The sequence below is a fragment of the Homarus americanus genome, unplaced genomic scaffold, assembly GCF_018991925.1.
Source record: "Homarus americanus isolate GMGI-L3 unplaced genomic scaffold, GMGI_Hamer_2.0 scaffold30108, whole genome shotgun sequence".
Taxonomy (NCBI): domain Eukaryota; kingdom Metazoa; phylum Arthropoda; class Malacostraca; order Decapoda; family Nephropidae; genus Homarus; species Homarus americanus.
The window spans coordinates 14575563-14592268 of NW_024748109.1; the positions used below are offsets into that span (position 1 = coordinate 14575563).

The 16706-nt window shown below is 41.4% G+C and overlaps 1 protein-coding gene across 47 annotated transcripts in view; it reads left to right on the top strand.

Moving 5' to 3' along the window:
* LOC121880079 (myosin heavy chain, muscle-like) overlaps positions 1-16706 on the top strand; it is a 47663-nt gene that overhangs the window by 11313 nt on the left and 19644 nt on the right. For 17 of the 47 annotated variants that reach the window (XM_042387094.1, XM_042387102.1, XM_042387104.1 and 14 more), the window contains exons 4-12: positions 216-330; positions 1568-1657; positions 2038-2200; positions 4464-4567; positions 6766-6903; positions 7043-7312; positions 10353-10523; positions 12309-12645; positions 14009-14061. In XM_042387094.1, coding sequence (XP_042243028.1) covers positions 216-330; positions 1568-1657; positions 2038-2200; positions 4464-4567; positions 6766-6903; positions 7043-7312; positions 10353-10523; positions 12309-12645; positions 14009-14061 — 1441 coding nt within the window. Of the gene's footprint in view, positions 1-215; positions 331-840; positions 947-1567; positions 1658-2037; positions 2201-4463; positions 4568-5429; positions 5534-6765; positions 6904-7042; positions 7313-10352; positions 10524-10915; positions 11087-11433; positions 11605-12308; positions 12646-13675; positions 13729-14008; positions 14062-16706 lie in introns of all 47 variants that reach the window. The other 30 variants (XM_042387129.1, XM_042387128.1, XM_042387136.1 and 27 more) reach the window with 11 other exon arrangements.

Consider the following 16706-nt stretch of genomic DNA (forward strand, 5'->3'; position numbering starts at 1 on the left):
AGAAATCAAGATTCTTTGGTAACGTTAAATATTAAACCATAATCTTCTACTCCTAAGTTATTTACCAAGAATGTGAGTGAGGCAGAGGGAGGGGTGAAGTTCCAGCAGGACGAGAGCTTTTGCCCCTCTCCCACCTCGGTGTGCTCTACTCCGTCATCACCACAGTTGCCTCTCCTCCTCTTACCTCTCCCTCCTTCCTTGCATTACCTGACTAGTGGGGAGTCAGGGGCCGGAAAGACTGAGAACACCAAGAAAGTTATCCAGTATTTTGCCAGCATCGCCAGGAAAAGTGATTTTCAGAAGAAGGCGGTCAAGTTCTCGAGTGGCGGTGTAAGTGTCCCTTCCTCAAGACAGTACAACCATAACCTTCATGTCACTCTCACGTTGTTATTCTTGACTGTACCTCGGGCAGCTTTACAAGATTTGCTCCTCGAAGCTTGTTCAGGAGGGCGCAACCTGATAATCATTGACTAACGCCCGGCCACCATTAACTTCTGATGGCTACAGTACTGTACTGCTAAATATACCCTAATCTGGCTTTTTATACTCACTGTGTTCCTAATATTGAAAACCTTGCAAAAACTTCAGCGATTTTTTTCAAGTATTAGCTTTTATGCTATATTGACAAATGTCCATTGCAATCGCAACACGCATGTCTAATGTTGACGCCGTTACGCCAAACCTTGCTGACACCAGACTGTGGTGTCCACCACTGCTGTTTTCCCTCCCCTGTGAGTGTTCCAGCACCCGTGTTTGTCCTACCCTTATCCTTAACGTCACTCCCGCTTCATTTTCGTCTCCAGCTTCTGCTAACCATGTAAATATGTTCTCCTAACGCAGTGGTGAATCTGGTGCTGGCAAGACTGAGAACACTAAGAAGGTTATTGCCTACTTCGCCAATGTCGGCGCCTCCACCAAGAAGAAGCAGGTCGATGAGAGAAAGCAGGTAATGTAGCGAACTAAGAGGCCATCACGCCTCATACTAAGGAATCTTTCCCAACACTTGGTGAACCAAAAGCCTCTTATTATGACTTGAGGCTGGAGAAATAATAATCTACTGTATATTATTTTGAACACTTTTGAACTTCCAATGAGACAAAAGAAGTTGTTGTAGTGTTTATATTTTTATTCTTGGGAGGTGCAATTTTTTATCCACAAAAATTAGAAAGTGACTCACAGTTACACCCTCCAAACACCCGAGGGTTGTTCTCTAAACACCAGCAGTGACACGAGCCTCGCACATTTGCTCTTAACACCTGGCAATTTGCACATTATCAGTGTTTACTAATCACACATTTATGTTATAAGCTTTAACATCTGAGTGCATAACTTTTTAACAATTTCTTTACATTCTTGGACGGCGCATTTTATATAGTACAATAAATATGTTGAGGTCTATTTTAGTTCTTGCTCGTTAATATTTGAAGAACGTCATTTTGATATAGTTTCACTTATTAGCCTTACATAACTTGTCCCTGATATTAGGATTACCTAGTAGGAAGCTCTTCTCTTGAGTGGTGTTGCCTTCTCCACCACAGTTACTGACGCCCTCTATCACTCCCCTCAGAACCTGGAAGATCAAATCGTGCAAACCAACCCCGTACTGGAGGCCTTTGGTAATGCCAAGACTGTGCGTAACGACAACTCCTCGCGATTCGTAAGTATTTCTTGTCTTATTTATCACAACAGTAACGTATACATTAAGGTAGAGACTCCAAGCTATCTTCTTCAAATTCATTTTCTTATATAGTTAGCTACAATTTATAGCTCCCACACTTTTTCTTTCAATAAGAAGAAATATTGTTACAAGCCCGGCGTCGTCGTCTTCGTTGTCCAATTAAGTTATGCGTTTAATCCAAGAACTTTAATCAGGCAACTGCGTGTACACGTCTGTTTTTTGTAGTCTATAATAATACAAGTTTATTCTCTTTAAGGGAATGTCGCTCTTTTCTTTATTCTACACTCTCTCCTCGTAAAAATTTATGCCATCAATTGTTTTCGCTTGACTGGATAACAACGTCAGTGTGTCCTCCACAGGGTAAGTTCATCCGTATCCACTTCGGTCCGAGTGGCAAGCTGTCCGGTGCTGATATCGAGACCTACCTGCTGGAGAAGGCCCGTGTCATTTCTCAGCAGACACTGGAACGATCCTACCATATCTTCTATCAAATTATGTCCGATCAGATCAAGACCATCAAACGTAAGTATCTCATTTGTCTTGTTACAATACATTTACCTCATAATTACCAGGTCGCCGGGAGGGCCCTGCAAAACGACTGTATCAAATTTGCAGTCTAGGAGATACACTATCACAGATCAACTTAGTACCCTCAAGAGGCTAGTCACAACTTGCAATATTCAGTAACAAGACACAGTGAAGAATTCTTAACCTTACCTTAAGGGTAAGGTAAAATATTATAAGTTAAGCATAAAAAAAAAAATAACCATGATAGTTATAAGTATGTCCGCACGAGAATCTTGGAAACTACTTTACCGATCAGTAGTGATGATGGATGGTGTTATATGTAGTGATGATGGATGGTGTTATGTGTAGTGATGATGGGTGGTGTTATATGTAGTGATGATGGATGTTGTTATATGTAGTGATGATGGGTGGTGTTATATGTAGTGATGATGGGTGGTGTTATATGTAGTGATGATGGGTGGTGTTATATGTAGTGATGATGGGTGGTGTTATAAGTAGTGATGATCTATATCTATATAAAACAAAGAAGTCTGTCTGTTTGTCTGTGTGTCCGCACGCGAATCTTGGAAACTACTTTACCGATTTGTAGTGATGATGGATGGTGTTATATGTAGTGATGATGGATGGTGTTATATGTAGTGATGATGGATGATGTTATATATACAATATGAAAAGAATCCCTCTGTTGTCATTGGCAACATGGATAAGAAATGTGAATACTGCGGTGCAAAGAAGTACAAAGGAGAATCTGCTGGACTGTACTGCTCTCATGGGAAAGTACGACTGCCAAATTTGGAAAAACCACCACAACCATTGGTGACTCTCATGCTGGGAACAAAACTCAAGTTAAAACACTTCTTGGAAAATATACGGAAGTACAATTCATGCTTCCAGATAACATCCTTTGGAGCTACCAGAGTAGTTCGTGAGCACGGATACATGCCCACATTCAAAGTCCAGGGTCAAGTCTATCATAAAGCAGGATCTCTCTTACCACTGGAAGATGAGCAGGCAAAGTTCCTTCAAATCTACTTCACGGGAGATCATGAAAAGCAGACTACTATCAGGTGTGGCAACATTCAAGGTGTCAGACATGACATTGTCCTATCTATCCAAGAAATGCCTCATGAGCGCAACACGTATGTACAGTCATTTAAAAATGCCCTGGAAAACATGCCTTATGACGAGTACAAAGTCAGGATCAAAGCAGACACCTTAATGCACTACAATGAGACAATGTGGAACCTCCCGGAGGGTGGCGTTCCACCGTGGCCCAGCGAATAAGCCGCCCAGAGGGCGGCGATTCCGCTAGTGTATATATATATTTATATATATATATATATATATATATATATATATATATATATATATATATATATATATATATATATATATATATATATATACTTTCTTTACACTCATTATTATTTTGTGTTAAAAACATTGGTAACAAGTTACTCAAATGCACCACTAATGGCTGCATAGATATATCAAAGAACATTAATACTTGATGTAATATTCTCATGGATGCCGTTCCATCACAACAGGCACAGGTTTACAGTGTTTCCAGATCCATAGTAACGAATGCCACGTCCCAACGCAGTACAAAGTGCCACGTCCCAACACAGTACACAGTGCCACGATCCAACGCAGTACACAGTGCCACGACCCAACATAGTACACAATGCAACGTCCCACCACAGTATACAGTGTCACATCCCAACACAGTACAAAGTCCCGTACACAATGCCACGTCCCAACACAATACAGAAAGTGTTAACTTCCCATATCAATATAAACAAGGCCACGTCTCGCCACAACAGAGAAAGTGCCACATTCCACCACGACACAGAAATTCAACCCTCATCCCCTGTGCGAAGACTAACAGAAACGTTCTACGTCTCACGGCAACAATGCCCACAACCATGCAAATAAAGATCATGTTGAGACACGTGGATTTTACAAGGCGTAGTGCATACTTCCTTCTTACAACAAGGAATATGTGGACAATCTCTTTTTCAACAAATATTTCACTATTCAGATATTATGAATTCTAAGCTAATTCTTAAACCATTGCCATACATATCCTTAGGGCTCTAGCCAATGTTAAAATTAAGACCTATTACCAAAAGATATGCATGATACGCCCCTCCCAGAAGGTGAAAATAATTGTTTCTCTTACGTCTATGATCAGTTTCTTCTTCCTTCACAGTATTTTAGGCAGTGTCTCATATAACGGTACCTTTATCCATTACAGCTGCGTGCTTGCTCTCCAATAGTATCCATGACTACCACTTTGTGAGTCAGGGTAAAGTTACTGTGGCCTCAATTGATGATGCCGAGGAAATGCAATTCACAGATGTAAGTGAGTTAGATCGAGGCGCGTGTGTAGCCTCGGTCACTAGGAGGATCTGAGGATTGGTTCCCACACCCTCGTAGACAACAGTCGTTTACTGCCTGCAATCATTCGTTTTTCTTTTTACGATTTCGTTGAAGATCTAGAACTTGTTTCATACGAGGAAATAATCTAGACTTCTTCAATATTATATCTAAATTATTCAGTAGTACAGTATACTGTGTTATGTTTCTAACAACCTTTCAAAGAGCTACAGAGACGTTCTCCTACAGAATATAGAAATAGAGGTAAAAATTAACTTAGATGATATTCTAAAACCCACGGGCTCAACAAGGACAACACGAGCCCTTATCATTTACTAATATACACATATTTGGAATAGTCTTAATCGCGACATAGGTTGTATTCACCTATAAATCAGTTAAGCATATCTTTCAACTCGTGATATGTACAGTACATCTCATTCGCATCTTTCCCACCATCAACTCCTTACGACCTAGCCCCAAGCTATACCTCATTGGTGCGGGCCATACGTATCTACCACATAGTTACGACACCCTTTTCCCAAACCTCAAGTTAACTGGGATGACAGAGGCAAACGGAGACCTACACTCTTCCTCTCCCAGTATTCTCTTATCTCCTCTATACGAATATCCAATCAATTACCTTTGTCCCCGTCCTCGTATTTAAAAACACATCATACATCCTCTGTATTCTTTATTCACATCATATTTTCCACATATTTACTAATTTTTCTTTTTCAAGCAGACCTATAGCGGTTTAGTCACTAGAAAGCACTGTCTCTCCCTTCCCCAGGTCACCGGTATGACGACTCTATTTATCAATAAACTTCCTTGTTGTTTCTAGCAATATGCCGACTGTCCAACGACATCCACGACTATCACTTCGTATCACAAGGCAAGGTTACTGTTGCCTCCATTGATGACAAAGAGGACATGCAGTTTACTGATGTAAGTGGCGACTCTTGTTATACCCAGACAGGCAGGAACACTGTCTTTAATGAAAATCTGGGGTTGGTTCGTTTGTTCAAGTGACCAGTTGTAGATGTGAGAATGATGGATTATAGTTAAGGTAACGATTGTAACACCAAGCGTCCAAACCCAGTTTTTCCGACAGAATTATAGATTGTTATTCACTCTTGAATATTACAGCTAAATTAGCAGCCATGCTAGTGTATTTGCTTAAATAAAGCTCTTTCTCTCGGCTTACTGAGCTACGTTGTTAACCCTTTCAAAAGCTTCTTGTCATTACCGTTCCCCTACAAGAGCTTTTTGGCCAGGCTGAAGGTCCGTCCAGGACAGCCTTTTATCCAAGTCTGACTGTCCACAACAACCTGCTTAATGTATCTCACCTCGAGTAAATGCATATATCGAGTCACTTTTCATATCTGCTTAGTATCTTCTTCCTATATATTTACTGCAATTTTTAATCCATTATATAATATACATATTAAATGTATTGTCACATTAAAAGTTTATGGCTGACTTGTACTGTTTGCTTCTAATAATCTTTCCATAACTTTAAGGGTTATCGCAGCATGTGTGAACATCACCACAAAAACCCCCGAATCTTGTTTCTTTCTTCCATAAATAGACATCTTTTATAAGCACCGATAAACTGTTTAACTTCAGTTTCTTGTCCCTTCAGTAGAGGTATCATTTATTGTCCCAGTGCCAGTGACTTATCCACTAAATTCTTCGCCAGCAGCATCTGCAGAGTCTACCGCCACCTTCACACTGTTTCATCATACTGGTCCTTCTCACCACCTATCTCTTGTATTAATACTCATCCACATTCTAACTACACTAAGAATACATAATTGATGCACTAATTCTATTGTAGTCCAGTTTCATAAGTAATCCTGCATGCTTACAACCACTGGCTGTTCCACTCAGGCAAGTACATATTTTCTGTAATATATAAATATATATATATATATATATATATATATATATATATATATATATATATATATATATATATATATATATATATATATATATATATATATATGTATATATATAATAATTTAGTGGTAATGTTTGACAATGTTAACATTTCTTTTATGGAAATACTTCTTGATCGCTTTATATTTTGCAAGTAAATTTACAGTAAATTAAATAACGAAGAAGACTACCGTCCTTAATTATCTCCTCCTGACACCTTAATTCCCATATCCTAGGAGGCCTTCGACGTGCTCGGCTTCTCGCACGAAGAAAAAGAGAACGTGTACAAGGTGACCGCCGCTGTGATGCACTTTGGTGAGATGAAGTTCAAGCAGAGGGGTCGCGAGGAGCAGGCTGAGGCCGACGGCACAGCGGTAAGGTCACACTTCAGTTTCGTGTCGCTTAATCTTGAACACGTATTTGGTGATAAGATACGAGTGGTGTGCTGGTAAGATAAAAATCACGATAACATGGTCGTGCAAAGTCAGCGGATGACCTCCTAATCCCCCACAGGAAGGTGAAAATGTGGCGAAGCTCATGGGTGTGGAAGGTGCTGACCTATACAAAAACTTGACCAAGCCCAAGATCAAGGTCGGTAACGAGTTCGTGACCCAGGGCAGGAACAAGGATCAGGTGACGTACTCGGTGGGTGCCCTGGCGAAGGGTATCTATGATCGCACCTTCAAGTGGCTGGTAAAGAAGTGTAACGTCACACTGGAGACCGGACAGAAGCGTGTCATGTTCATCGGTGTACTTGATATTGCCGGCTTCGAGATCTTCGACGTAAGTTCCTTACCATCTTTAGCTATGATATACTCTGAATACTGCAATAGATCACAAGCTACGGCATTTGATTCCATGAAATAACTAATCATATTTTCTCTTTGATATAAAATCGTGATATTGTTTTCAGCAGAACTTTAGAGAACTTAATATTTGATGTGATCCTGTGAGACTTGTAAGCATGGACAAACTTGGCCAACAGCTGCACCTTGTAAGACCCGTCAGGTCAGTGTAGTGTTCAAAGAATGAGGCAAGATTGTCCAGACTTGGCGCCACACATGGCGCCGCCCCTCACTTTTCTCTGATATTCTTGACACCCCCATTCTTTGCCCCTCCCCACCAGTGATGACAATGTTCCCCGTTTTAACGTAAACACTACCACGACTTGGAGCAGATCTGAACCAGCTGCTCTAATGAGAATTCTCGGCAAGTTTCTACATACTGTATCTCTGTTGAGTTTGTTTGGATCTGAAGTTTTGTATTAAGCTTTTGAGAGGTACTAGTTCACCCCAAAGGCTAATGAGATGTCCCCCCTGCCCCCTCACGCACGTCCCTCAGTGTGTTCTTCCAGTACTGCACACCTGGAAGTGACTTATCTCCTTACCACCACTAGCTGCTCCAGTTTGATACCACCCTTATACTGAGCCAAGACAACGTTTCCGCTCTCTAATTCCGACTTTAAAAGACAGTACAGTCTGGATGATCCCCCACCTCCTTACCAGCCCAGCGCCCTTCTCTTCCAGGCTGCAGCATCTTCCGAGTGATACCTTCTGCCCATCTTACTTATCCCTGCTAATACATAAGTTCTCTGTAGTCGGTGTCGATAGGTGAAGAAACCAGAGATGAGAGGTTTAGCTCTCTTATTACTCCCCCTCTTCCTCTCCCCGTCCCCATTATGTCACAACTCTTCTTCTTTCTTTCAATGCTCCCAATATATCACATACCCTCCTCCTCCTCCTCATACTGTCATTACTATGTCGCACACACCTTGCCTCCTGCCAACGCAATGCGGGTTCAATTCCCGCTTACACCATATGTAAGAAAGTTACCTTCCGAACATCGCACGTGCATTGCGGTTTCCTCCCGTACTAAATAGCACTGGACCCATGAGGATGGCTTTTATTGAATCTCTAGAGAGACTAATTGGTCATAGCCCTCCCTCCTTCTCTCCCCCTCCATACTTTGCCACACATCTTCATTTTCTTTTCTCTTCCTTACTCCCTCAATCTTCCTCCTCTGCCGGTCCCTACCATGACACTCTCCTTCTGCCTTTCCTTTTTCATACATTAAACAGGTTCGAGTAAATTTAAACAAATATATTTATAAAACAAATAAACAGGTGTTCAATCACCTTATGTTTGTGCTCGACTAATAAATACACGAAATAATTAAAGTGGACTTACGGAAACTTCCATAAGATGTACAAAATTTCCACTAAAATATTTTCATGAGAAGTGTGGCCCAAGACGTGTGCTGGCCAGGTCGTATAGATAGTCAGCTTCTTGTTAGGTAGAGTTGGCACCATCCTGGAGAAAACTTTTTGTGTGAACTGTTCCTCAGAAAATATCAGTATCATAGTTCTTCCCGTTAGTAGACTTCCAACTCAACTCCCAACATAAAGTACAGTCAACAGAAGCTTCCATATACTAAACGCATCCGGAAGGCTCACTGTCGGGAGTTACCATGATACTAACATTTTAATGTATTGCCCTCGAGGATTTGAGTATTCCCTCCCACCTCCCTCACTGCATGACAATAACCTTTTTTCTGAGCAGCGAAGGCGGAGGTCAGCCGACTATGCAGCATCAACACTGTTTCCCTCGTTTTGTTCTTTATGTTGTTGTTAACCTGCCACGCCACCACCACTCCCCACTACTCCCTACTAGTCCCTCATCTTAATGCATATATTGTATTGTATTGGGAAAAAAACTGGAAACAATCCAATACAACGAGATAATTTTTTCCAGCTTTGGTCCGTCTGTCATTTTCTTTATACGTGTATTTAATATCTTTGACTAATAAACATATATTTTCTTGGTCTCAACAACCCTCCCCCCCACCCCCCCGTACGTTAGGATGTCCCCTTTGATATATTCTGTTATACAATGTCTACGAGGATTGATTTAATTCGATAATACTTCAAGTATTTTCCATTTTGACCGAATCGTTTAATTTAAGAACTATTTCTATTAAATAGGAATTTCACTAAACTGCAGTGTTTTACTGGCAGTCCATCACCATTAATGATTTGGGTGTCGCTGTAAGCATAATAGTCCAACTACTGAAGAGGGAGGATAAAGCACTCGAGACAGGAAGATCCCAACGCAGTATAGATTATGTCTTTCACTCTCCCCAACAGTATAATGGCTTTGAACAACTTTGCATCAATTTCACTAACGAGAAACTACAACAGTTCTTCAACCATCACATGTTTGTCCTCGAGCAAGAAGAGTACAAGCGAGAGGGCATTCACTGGGTTTTCATTGACTTTGGCTTAGATCTCCAGGCCTGCATTGAGCTCATTGAGAAGGTAACAACTCTCGGTCATTTTTACGTCTTCTCGTATATGAAGGACAATGTATCTCCCTCTTCCAACGCCATTTTCCAGCAATAGAACCTTACGGAAAATGGTATCTAGTGAACGCCTACCCTCACCCTCAGATTGTCTCAGGTTGTTGATGTACAGTACCTGGCACGTGTTCCCAGGATGCGTGTACGACTTTCCCTCTATATGAAGTGATAAACCCCTCTTTTCAATGTATAATTCCCACCCTGCGTATTCAACTGGCAGACCATTTTCCACTTTCTTAATGTACCATAGTGTTTTCCCTGGCCTTGGGACACGGCCATCACACATGACTCCCATGATTTGTAGTCTCTCTTACATGGAGGTTTTAGATTTATTAACCTGGCCCTTATTATACCATTTACTCATTTCCCCTTTTGGTGAAAGGACATGAATAACCAAATCTTCCCTCGGTATGATATCATTGAGTTGTGTGTATAAACTTACACTCGTGTATGATCTCGACTTCCCTAGTTCAATGGCTTCGAGCAGTTATGCATCAATTTCACCAACGAGAAACTACAACAGTTCTTCAACCATCACATGTTTGTCCTCGAGCAAGAAGAGTACAAGCGAGAGGGCATTAACTGGGTTTTCATTGACTTTGGCTTAGATCTTCAGGCCTGCATTGAGCTTATTGAGAAGGTAACTACCGGGCACCTTACCTTCACACGCATGTACTCCTTACTGAAAAATTACAAATTCAGCATTTTTCCTTAGCATGGATCTCACAACAGAGAACCGTGTACGACTGGTTTCTTTTTGTCCACTATAGCTTTCCTTATCCTCTATAATTTCGTGGATTCCCATATTATGGAGAACCACAACAAAATCCTCCGCAAAACAAAAATAATTCTGGATCTACGGTCTCTATCCGCATTACAGGACCCCATACCACTGTGAACTTATAACTTTTAATCCTTTCCCAGCTTCCCCCTACCCAGTGGCCATCTATGACGAGGCCAGGCACCATCTCTCCCGTCTGCATCTTGTAGCTTAACTTTCCTAATCCCCGTACATCTATTACCACCTTCCAGTTTAATGGCTTTGAGCAGTTATGCATCAATTTTACCAACGAAAAACTGCAGCAATTCTTCAACCATCACATGTTTGTCCTCGAGCAAGAAGAGTACAAGCGAGAGGGCATTAACTGGACTTTCATTGATTTTGGTCTGGACCTTCAGGCGTGCATTGAACTAATCGAGAAGGTAAAACGACAGTGCCAATCTTAGAGTCCATTGTTAGGTCTTCACCAGGATGTGCAGGATCTCTATGTTATCTATCTTGTCCGTTATCATCCTATATTCCCCTCAGTGTACCAGGTCAAGTGGTGACTATGACACCATCCCTGTGTCCCATAGTTTACCTTGATTCGTAATTATAACCCCTGTGAACGTGACGTGACCCCCCATGATTTTCTTCGGTGTACTGTCACAGAACAACTTGCCCAACGACGGCCACTGTTCTTTGTCCCCAAACCTAACTCTGTTTTTCCTTTATGTATATTACATTACATAGTACAATACTGATGTGAAGTCCCTCTCCTTGCCTCCAGTTCAACAGTTTTGAACAACTGTGTATCAATTTCACAAACGAGAAACTACAACAGTTCTTCAACCATCATATGTTTATCCTGGAACAAGAGGAATACAAGAGGGAGGGAATTAACTGGACCTTCATTGACTTTGGTCTTGACCTCCAGGCTTGTATTGACCTCCTAGAGAAGGTAACCTCTACCACAAAACAGTAAGAGGGAACACATGTCCATGTGCGCAATCCATCTCCCCGTGATGCTCTTGGTGATAATATACCTTTACATGGTCATCTGTACATCCCATTTACTATCCAACAGACGTGACCAAGTAATCATGCTAGAATCATTATCACTGAGCGCGTCACACTGCTGTCTCACCGTCACACCCGTAACTAACTAATTATTGTGCTTCACTGTTACTTGTATCCACCCGGCGTCCCCAACTCCTATCTGCTGGCTCGTCTGCCAACTCATGCTACCAGATTCCAGTGTATGCAATGGAACGTAAGATACATAGGTTGGCACTGAATGTTGTTACATCTCAAGCGCTTTGTTCTTCAATCTCCATGCACTCTTTCTTGGTACAACTTAGCCTGTTATCATTGCTACTTTAACCCAATAGCTGAAATTTAATTTTAAGAATTCTTATGTGTATTTCCCCTTCAGAACTAGACTCCCAGGTAAGCTCAACACAATTTTATCACTGGCATTGCTTCATGTACCGTAATGTATTTCTTATGAAAGTAATTAATGACATAAATACTTGATTGTACGTATTAAAATGCAAAATCCAATGTACTGTACAGTAGTTCCAAGACTGTTATTTCTTATGTACGGAATTGACCTGCGTCTCCCGCTTTGCCTTAGCTAATGCTGTGTTCTTTGCTTCCCCTTAGCCTCTAGGCATCCTCTCCATCCTTGAAGAGGAGTCTATGTTCCCTAAGGCTACTGACAAGTCCTTCGAGGAAAAGCTGAAGACCAACCATCTTGGCAAATCTCCCAACTTCATCAAGCCAAAGCCTCCCAAGCCAGGTCAAGCCGAGGCTCATTTCGCCATTGTTCATTATGCTGGCACCGTACCCTACAACCTCACTGGCTGGCTCGAGAAGAACAAGGATCCCCTCAACGACACCGTCGTCGACCAGCTCAAGAAGGCTAACAACACTCTATCTGTTGAAATCTTCTTCGATCACGCCGGCCAGTCCGGTGGTGCTGATGTTAGCGGCGGCAAAGGTGGTGAGTACAGAATACTGACACAGGTTATGTACATAAGACACCCAGGAGTCGTACTTGGCTAAATACTGTACTTATACGTTCACATTCTTGCCAGACAGAACTATCAACATTAAAACAAAATTAAGATCACGTTGTGCAATATCCATTTTATTTATTTCAACTATTGTGATAAACATGAATGAAGGGCCGACAAACTCACAAGAGGTGTCTCCCCCACAGAGTATGGCTGCAGCCTCGTGCTATCGTCTAGCTGACGCCCTACATTTTTCACAGTGAAGTTCACGTAGGGGATGAAGGAACTGAGATATTCTCTGACTCTCATTTTACGCTTTTGTTTCTCATTCATAATTTTCTACTAGTAATGTCTTTACCATGAATTTCCTTTTGCATTTCTGATGACATATAACGTGAATTTTATAACAATATTAACGAGAAGAGTAGTTCAATAAATAACTGGTGCAACAAGTCTTAACTTGCTGCAACATGTGCACCTGTACCTTCTAAAACTTCCTCATGATTATATAGCATTTATTATAGATTTGTCATCATTTCTCTTAGAAGTATATCAATTTAATCAAGTAATGCTAAAAATTTTAAAACTCAATATTTTATATAGTTAGGGATTAAGACGTAAAATATTAATAAACACCTAAGTGAAGGTGAATCCTGTATACAGTATAACTTGCCAGGACAAAGATGCTTGTTCCCTACAGTGGCAATTGTTGCCACTGCTGCATGTCGCCTGCAACCAACAATTAGTTTTTACCTTGATTGACAACTATACAGTAAATATATTTTTACCTACACACCCTATCTACTGTATATAACTATTATATAGTTGATGAGTATGTCATTATATATTCATTTTGGAGTCGTCTCACTTGTGACTTGAGGCGACGCCAGTCGAGTAAAGGGTTACTGAGTGGCGGGGCCGCATGACCATCCAGCCCGAGTAGACAGCCTTCAAGAGCCAGGTTGGAATCTCTCGTCCTAAGCCACGGATAATGAGAGTGTTGTCTGCCTACAGGTGGAAAGCGTGCAAAGGGTTCTGGGTTCCTGACAGTTTCCGGGCTTTACAGGGTAAATATTTCCCAATGTTGCAAATTGCAGAAAGCGCGTAGGTGGCCACGCCAAGGTAGAACGCCTCCGTGTTGGGTGTCGTCCACGTCAGTGTCTCGTAGTTAGTTTCCTTTCTCCAAAAATAAAATTAGAGATCATAGAATAATACAGTAACCCGTAGTTACCCACACTGATCCGCCTGACAGCTAACACAATCCATAAAAGCTAAATTGTATGTTTGTCTTGTGATAAAATAATGCTAATACGCCTTAGATGAACCTCGTCTGTGTTCTTCCTGCAGGCGGCAAACGCGCAAAGGGTTCCGGCTTCCAGACAGTGTCCGGCATGTACAAGGTAAATATGCTGTGTCTAGGTGCACTAGTGCTGTGTTGCGTAACCTCCCGTCTTCCTTCAACCTCCCCTCCTCCTTCCACGTGGCAGGCGTCTTCAAAATGTTCATGCCTGACCCATGGAGGCACCCCCTTCCACAGTCACTCCCCACTTTAACGCAGCCCTTCCACCTTTCACTATTGTTGGACAAATATAAAGGCCATACTCCCCCCCCCCCCATTGTCCCTTCCCTTTGCTGCGCGTTATGTATTACATGTATACAATGCTTATAATAATACATTAATGCACATAATATAATTGATGAAGTATTTCATGTATAGTATAATGTATTACAGCTTATCCTATATATCACAGCCTTAAAGGACAACTCCAGTCCTGTTTTAATTTTGTTTTTGTTTTTTTGTTTTTTCCATTAATGGACAAACTGAGGCAACCATTTGGTGTAAAAACTTGTTACAAGGTGACCATCCTGCAGCACTCTCAGACAGACTCGATGTGTGAGCTTTTATAGGAGTAAGAAGGTCTCATGAGGTGAACTAGAAAGAGGAACCTAAAACTGTTTAGGTTTTTTGGGGGGGTAATGTTAGAAACGAGGTGATTCTGGCAGAGGTTACAAGTTAGTGTAGAAATAATTGCAGGAAAGTGACAGCTGGTAATGAGTAATCTTGCGTATAATAGACAACAAAAGTTAAAATTTTGACAGCACTGAGCAATTTAGCTCAGTTGCTTGGGCCCCGCTGTCAAACAACAACAACAACAATCTTCATAGTAGTTGTGATATTTAGGCGATCTGTTAAAATACTGCCTGGGTCACGATAATATTGATGAGATAAACTTTCGTGTAGGTTTTTTGATCGACAGTAAAGGAGTATCTCCTGCCGTAGGAATGGCAAATAGTTCATACACTTGAAGTAATATCAAGATAATAGTAAGAACTGACCCTTGGAGTACTTCAGCACTCAACGGCAGGCAGTGACAATGTGAACTGTCCACCACTTCACGGAGGTGGTGGTTGGAGAGTAAGGAGGAAATCTAAGATAGTAAAGAATCAGGAGGGCCAAATGAGGACAGTCTGTCGAGGAGAACTTCATATCATATCCTATCGAAATTTTAAAACTATCAAGTGCAACAGATAAGGTTCTGGGTCGGGAAAGGAAGCAGGCGTGTGGTGGTGCGCAAACCGCAGTGAATGTCAGTCCGGAGTTGGTAATGTTTAAGTTGTTGGAGTAAATTGTCTGTTTATGGCAGATTCCATTATTTTGGAGATAATTGAAGTAAATGTTATAGGACGGTGGACGGTGGACGGTGTAGGACGGTGGATGGCGTTAAAAGGTGGAACAACTTTTTGTAAGGAATGGGTTTCCAAGATGGGGGGAGAGTATAAGAGGAGTAAGAGAGATTTATAAGTTTAGTAAGATGAGAAACAAGTTCAGCAAATTTTGAGATTGAGGAGTGGGATGACGTCAGGTTCCCTGGTTTTGTTTAGGTCTAGGTGCTCGGATGAAGGCACAGGTGCTCTGATGGTGGAAGAAGACAGGGATGAACGTACGAGTATGTTGGAATTAGAGTTACTGGGGTCATTAGATGGAAAATTGCTGAGATTTTGTAAGAAACAGAATATGGAAACTTGAAAATGAATATAATTTATTAGTGTGGCTGTGTCATATATTACCAAAGTGTAATAATATTGTTGAAGGTGGTTGAGGATTATGGCTGGGGACCGAGGATAATGTTTGTTGCACTGATGATTTTCTTATGATGTTTCCTGTCGTTATGACGCTAAATGGCTGGAAAGATGTGTGATAAAAATACAAACCAAGCGGCTAGATCGATTGATGAATAAGGTGTGGCTGAGGCAGAGGCCTTGGGAAACCTGTTATAGTATTTTCGTCTACCGTCTGGACCGCCTCCCTGTCTGTTATTACGAGGTTTAGGTAAACTTACTGTACTATGAGACAGGTGTGCTGTAGAGTCATGTTTATGATCTGCACCCTCTGCCAGTACAGCTCACATACTTTTCATCTGGGCGGAAAAGTGCAAGGATAATACGAGAATGTGAATGAAGAGAAAAAGAAAAGGGGAATATAATAAATGCTGAAGATTTTTTTTTAAGTTTGAGAGTGATTATGTAACTGAGGCAAAAGTAAAGCGTTACAAAGAGAAAGAAGGCTGCAGGAAGGCCATCCCCTGTTCTCCAGTAGTAGTACTTCCACGGGCGTTATTGGAACCAATTAAGCACGCGGCGCCTGTATCACACCCTTTTCTATTAATCGTGATAAACCCAACCACATCATCTCAGCATAGTGTCCTCTGATAATCTTTAACCTGTTATGTAAGCTGAATTAGCTGTGATGTCACATGACCTGACCTACTGCGTCTCCCTCGTGAGCAACCATTCACTTGCGCATCACTAAACATCTTTACAGTCGGTTGTATTGTTACCAGCATTTTCGAATAGGTAAAAATGCCCTCATACACACCCATTGGGACGCTGGCAGTCCTCACCTGATCCCCGTTACAAGTAACTGCCTGTCTTTTTTACCATTCCACCAACACCCATAAGAAGGCTGATCTTCCCACATCTAACATATCAAGTATCTTGATGCGAATAATAATATTAACTTATCAAAGGATTATGTATGGTGATG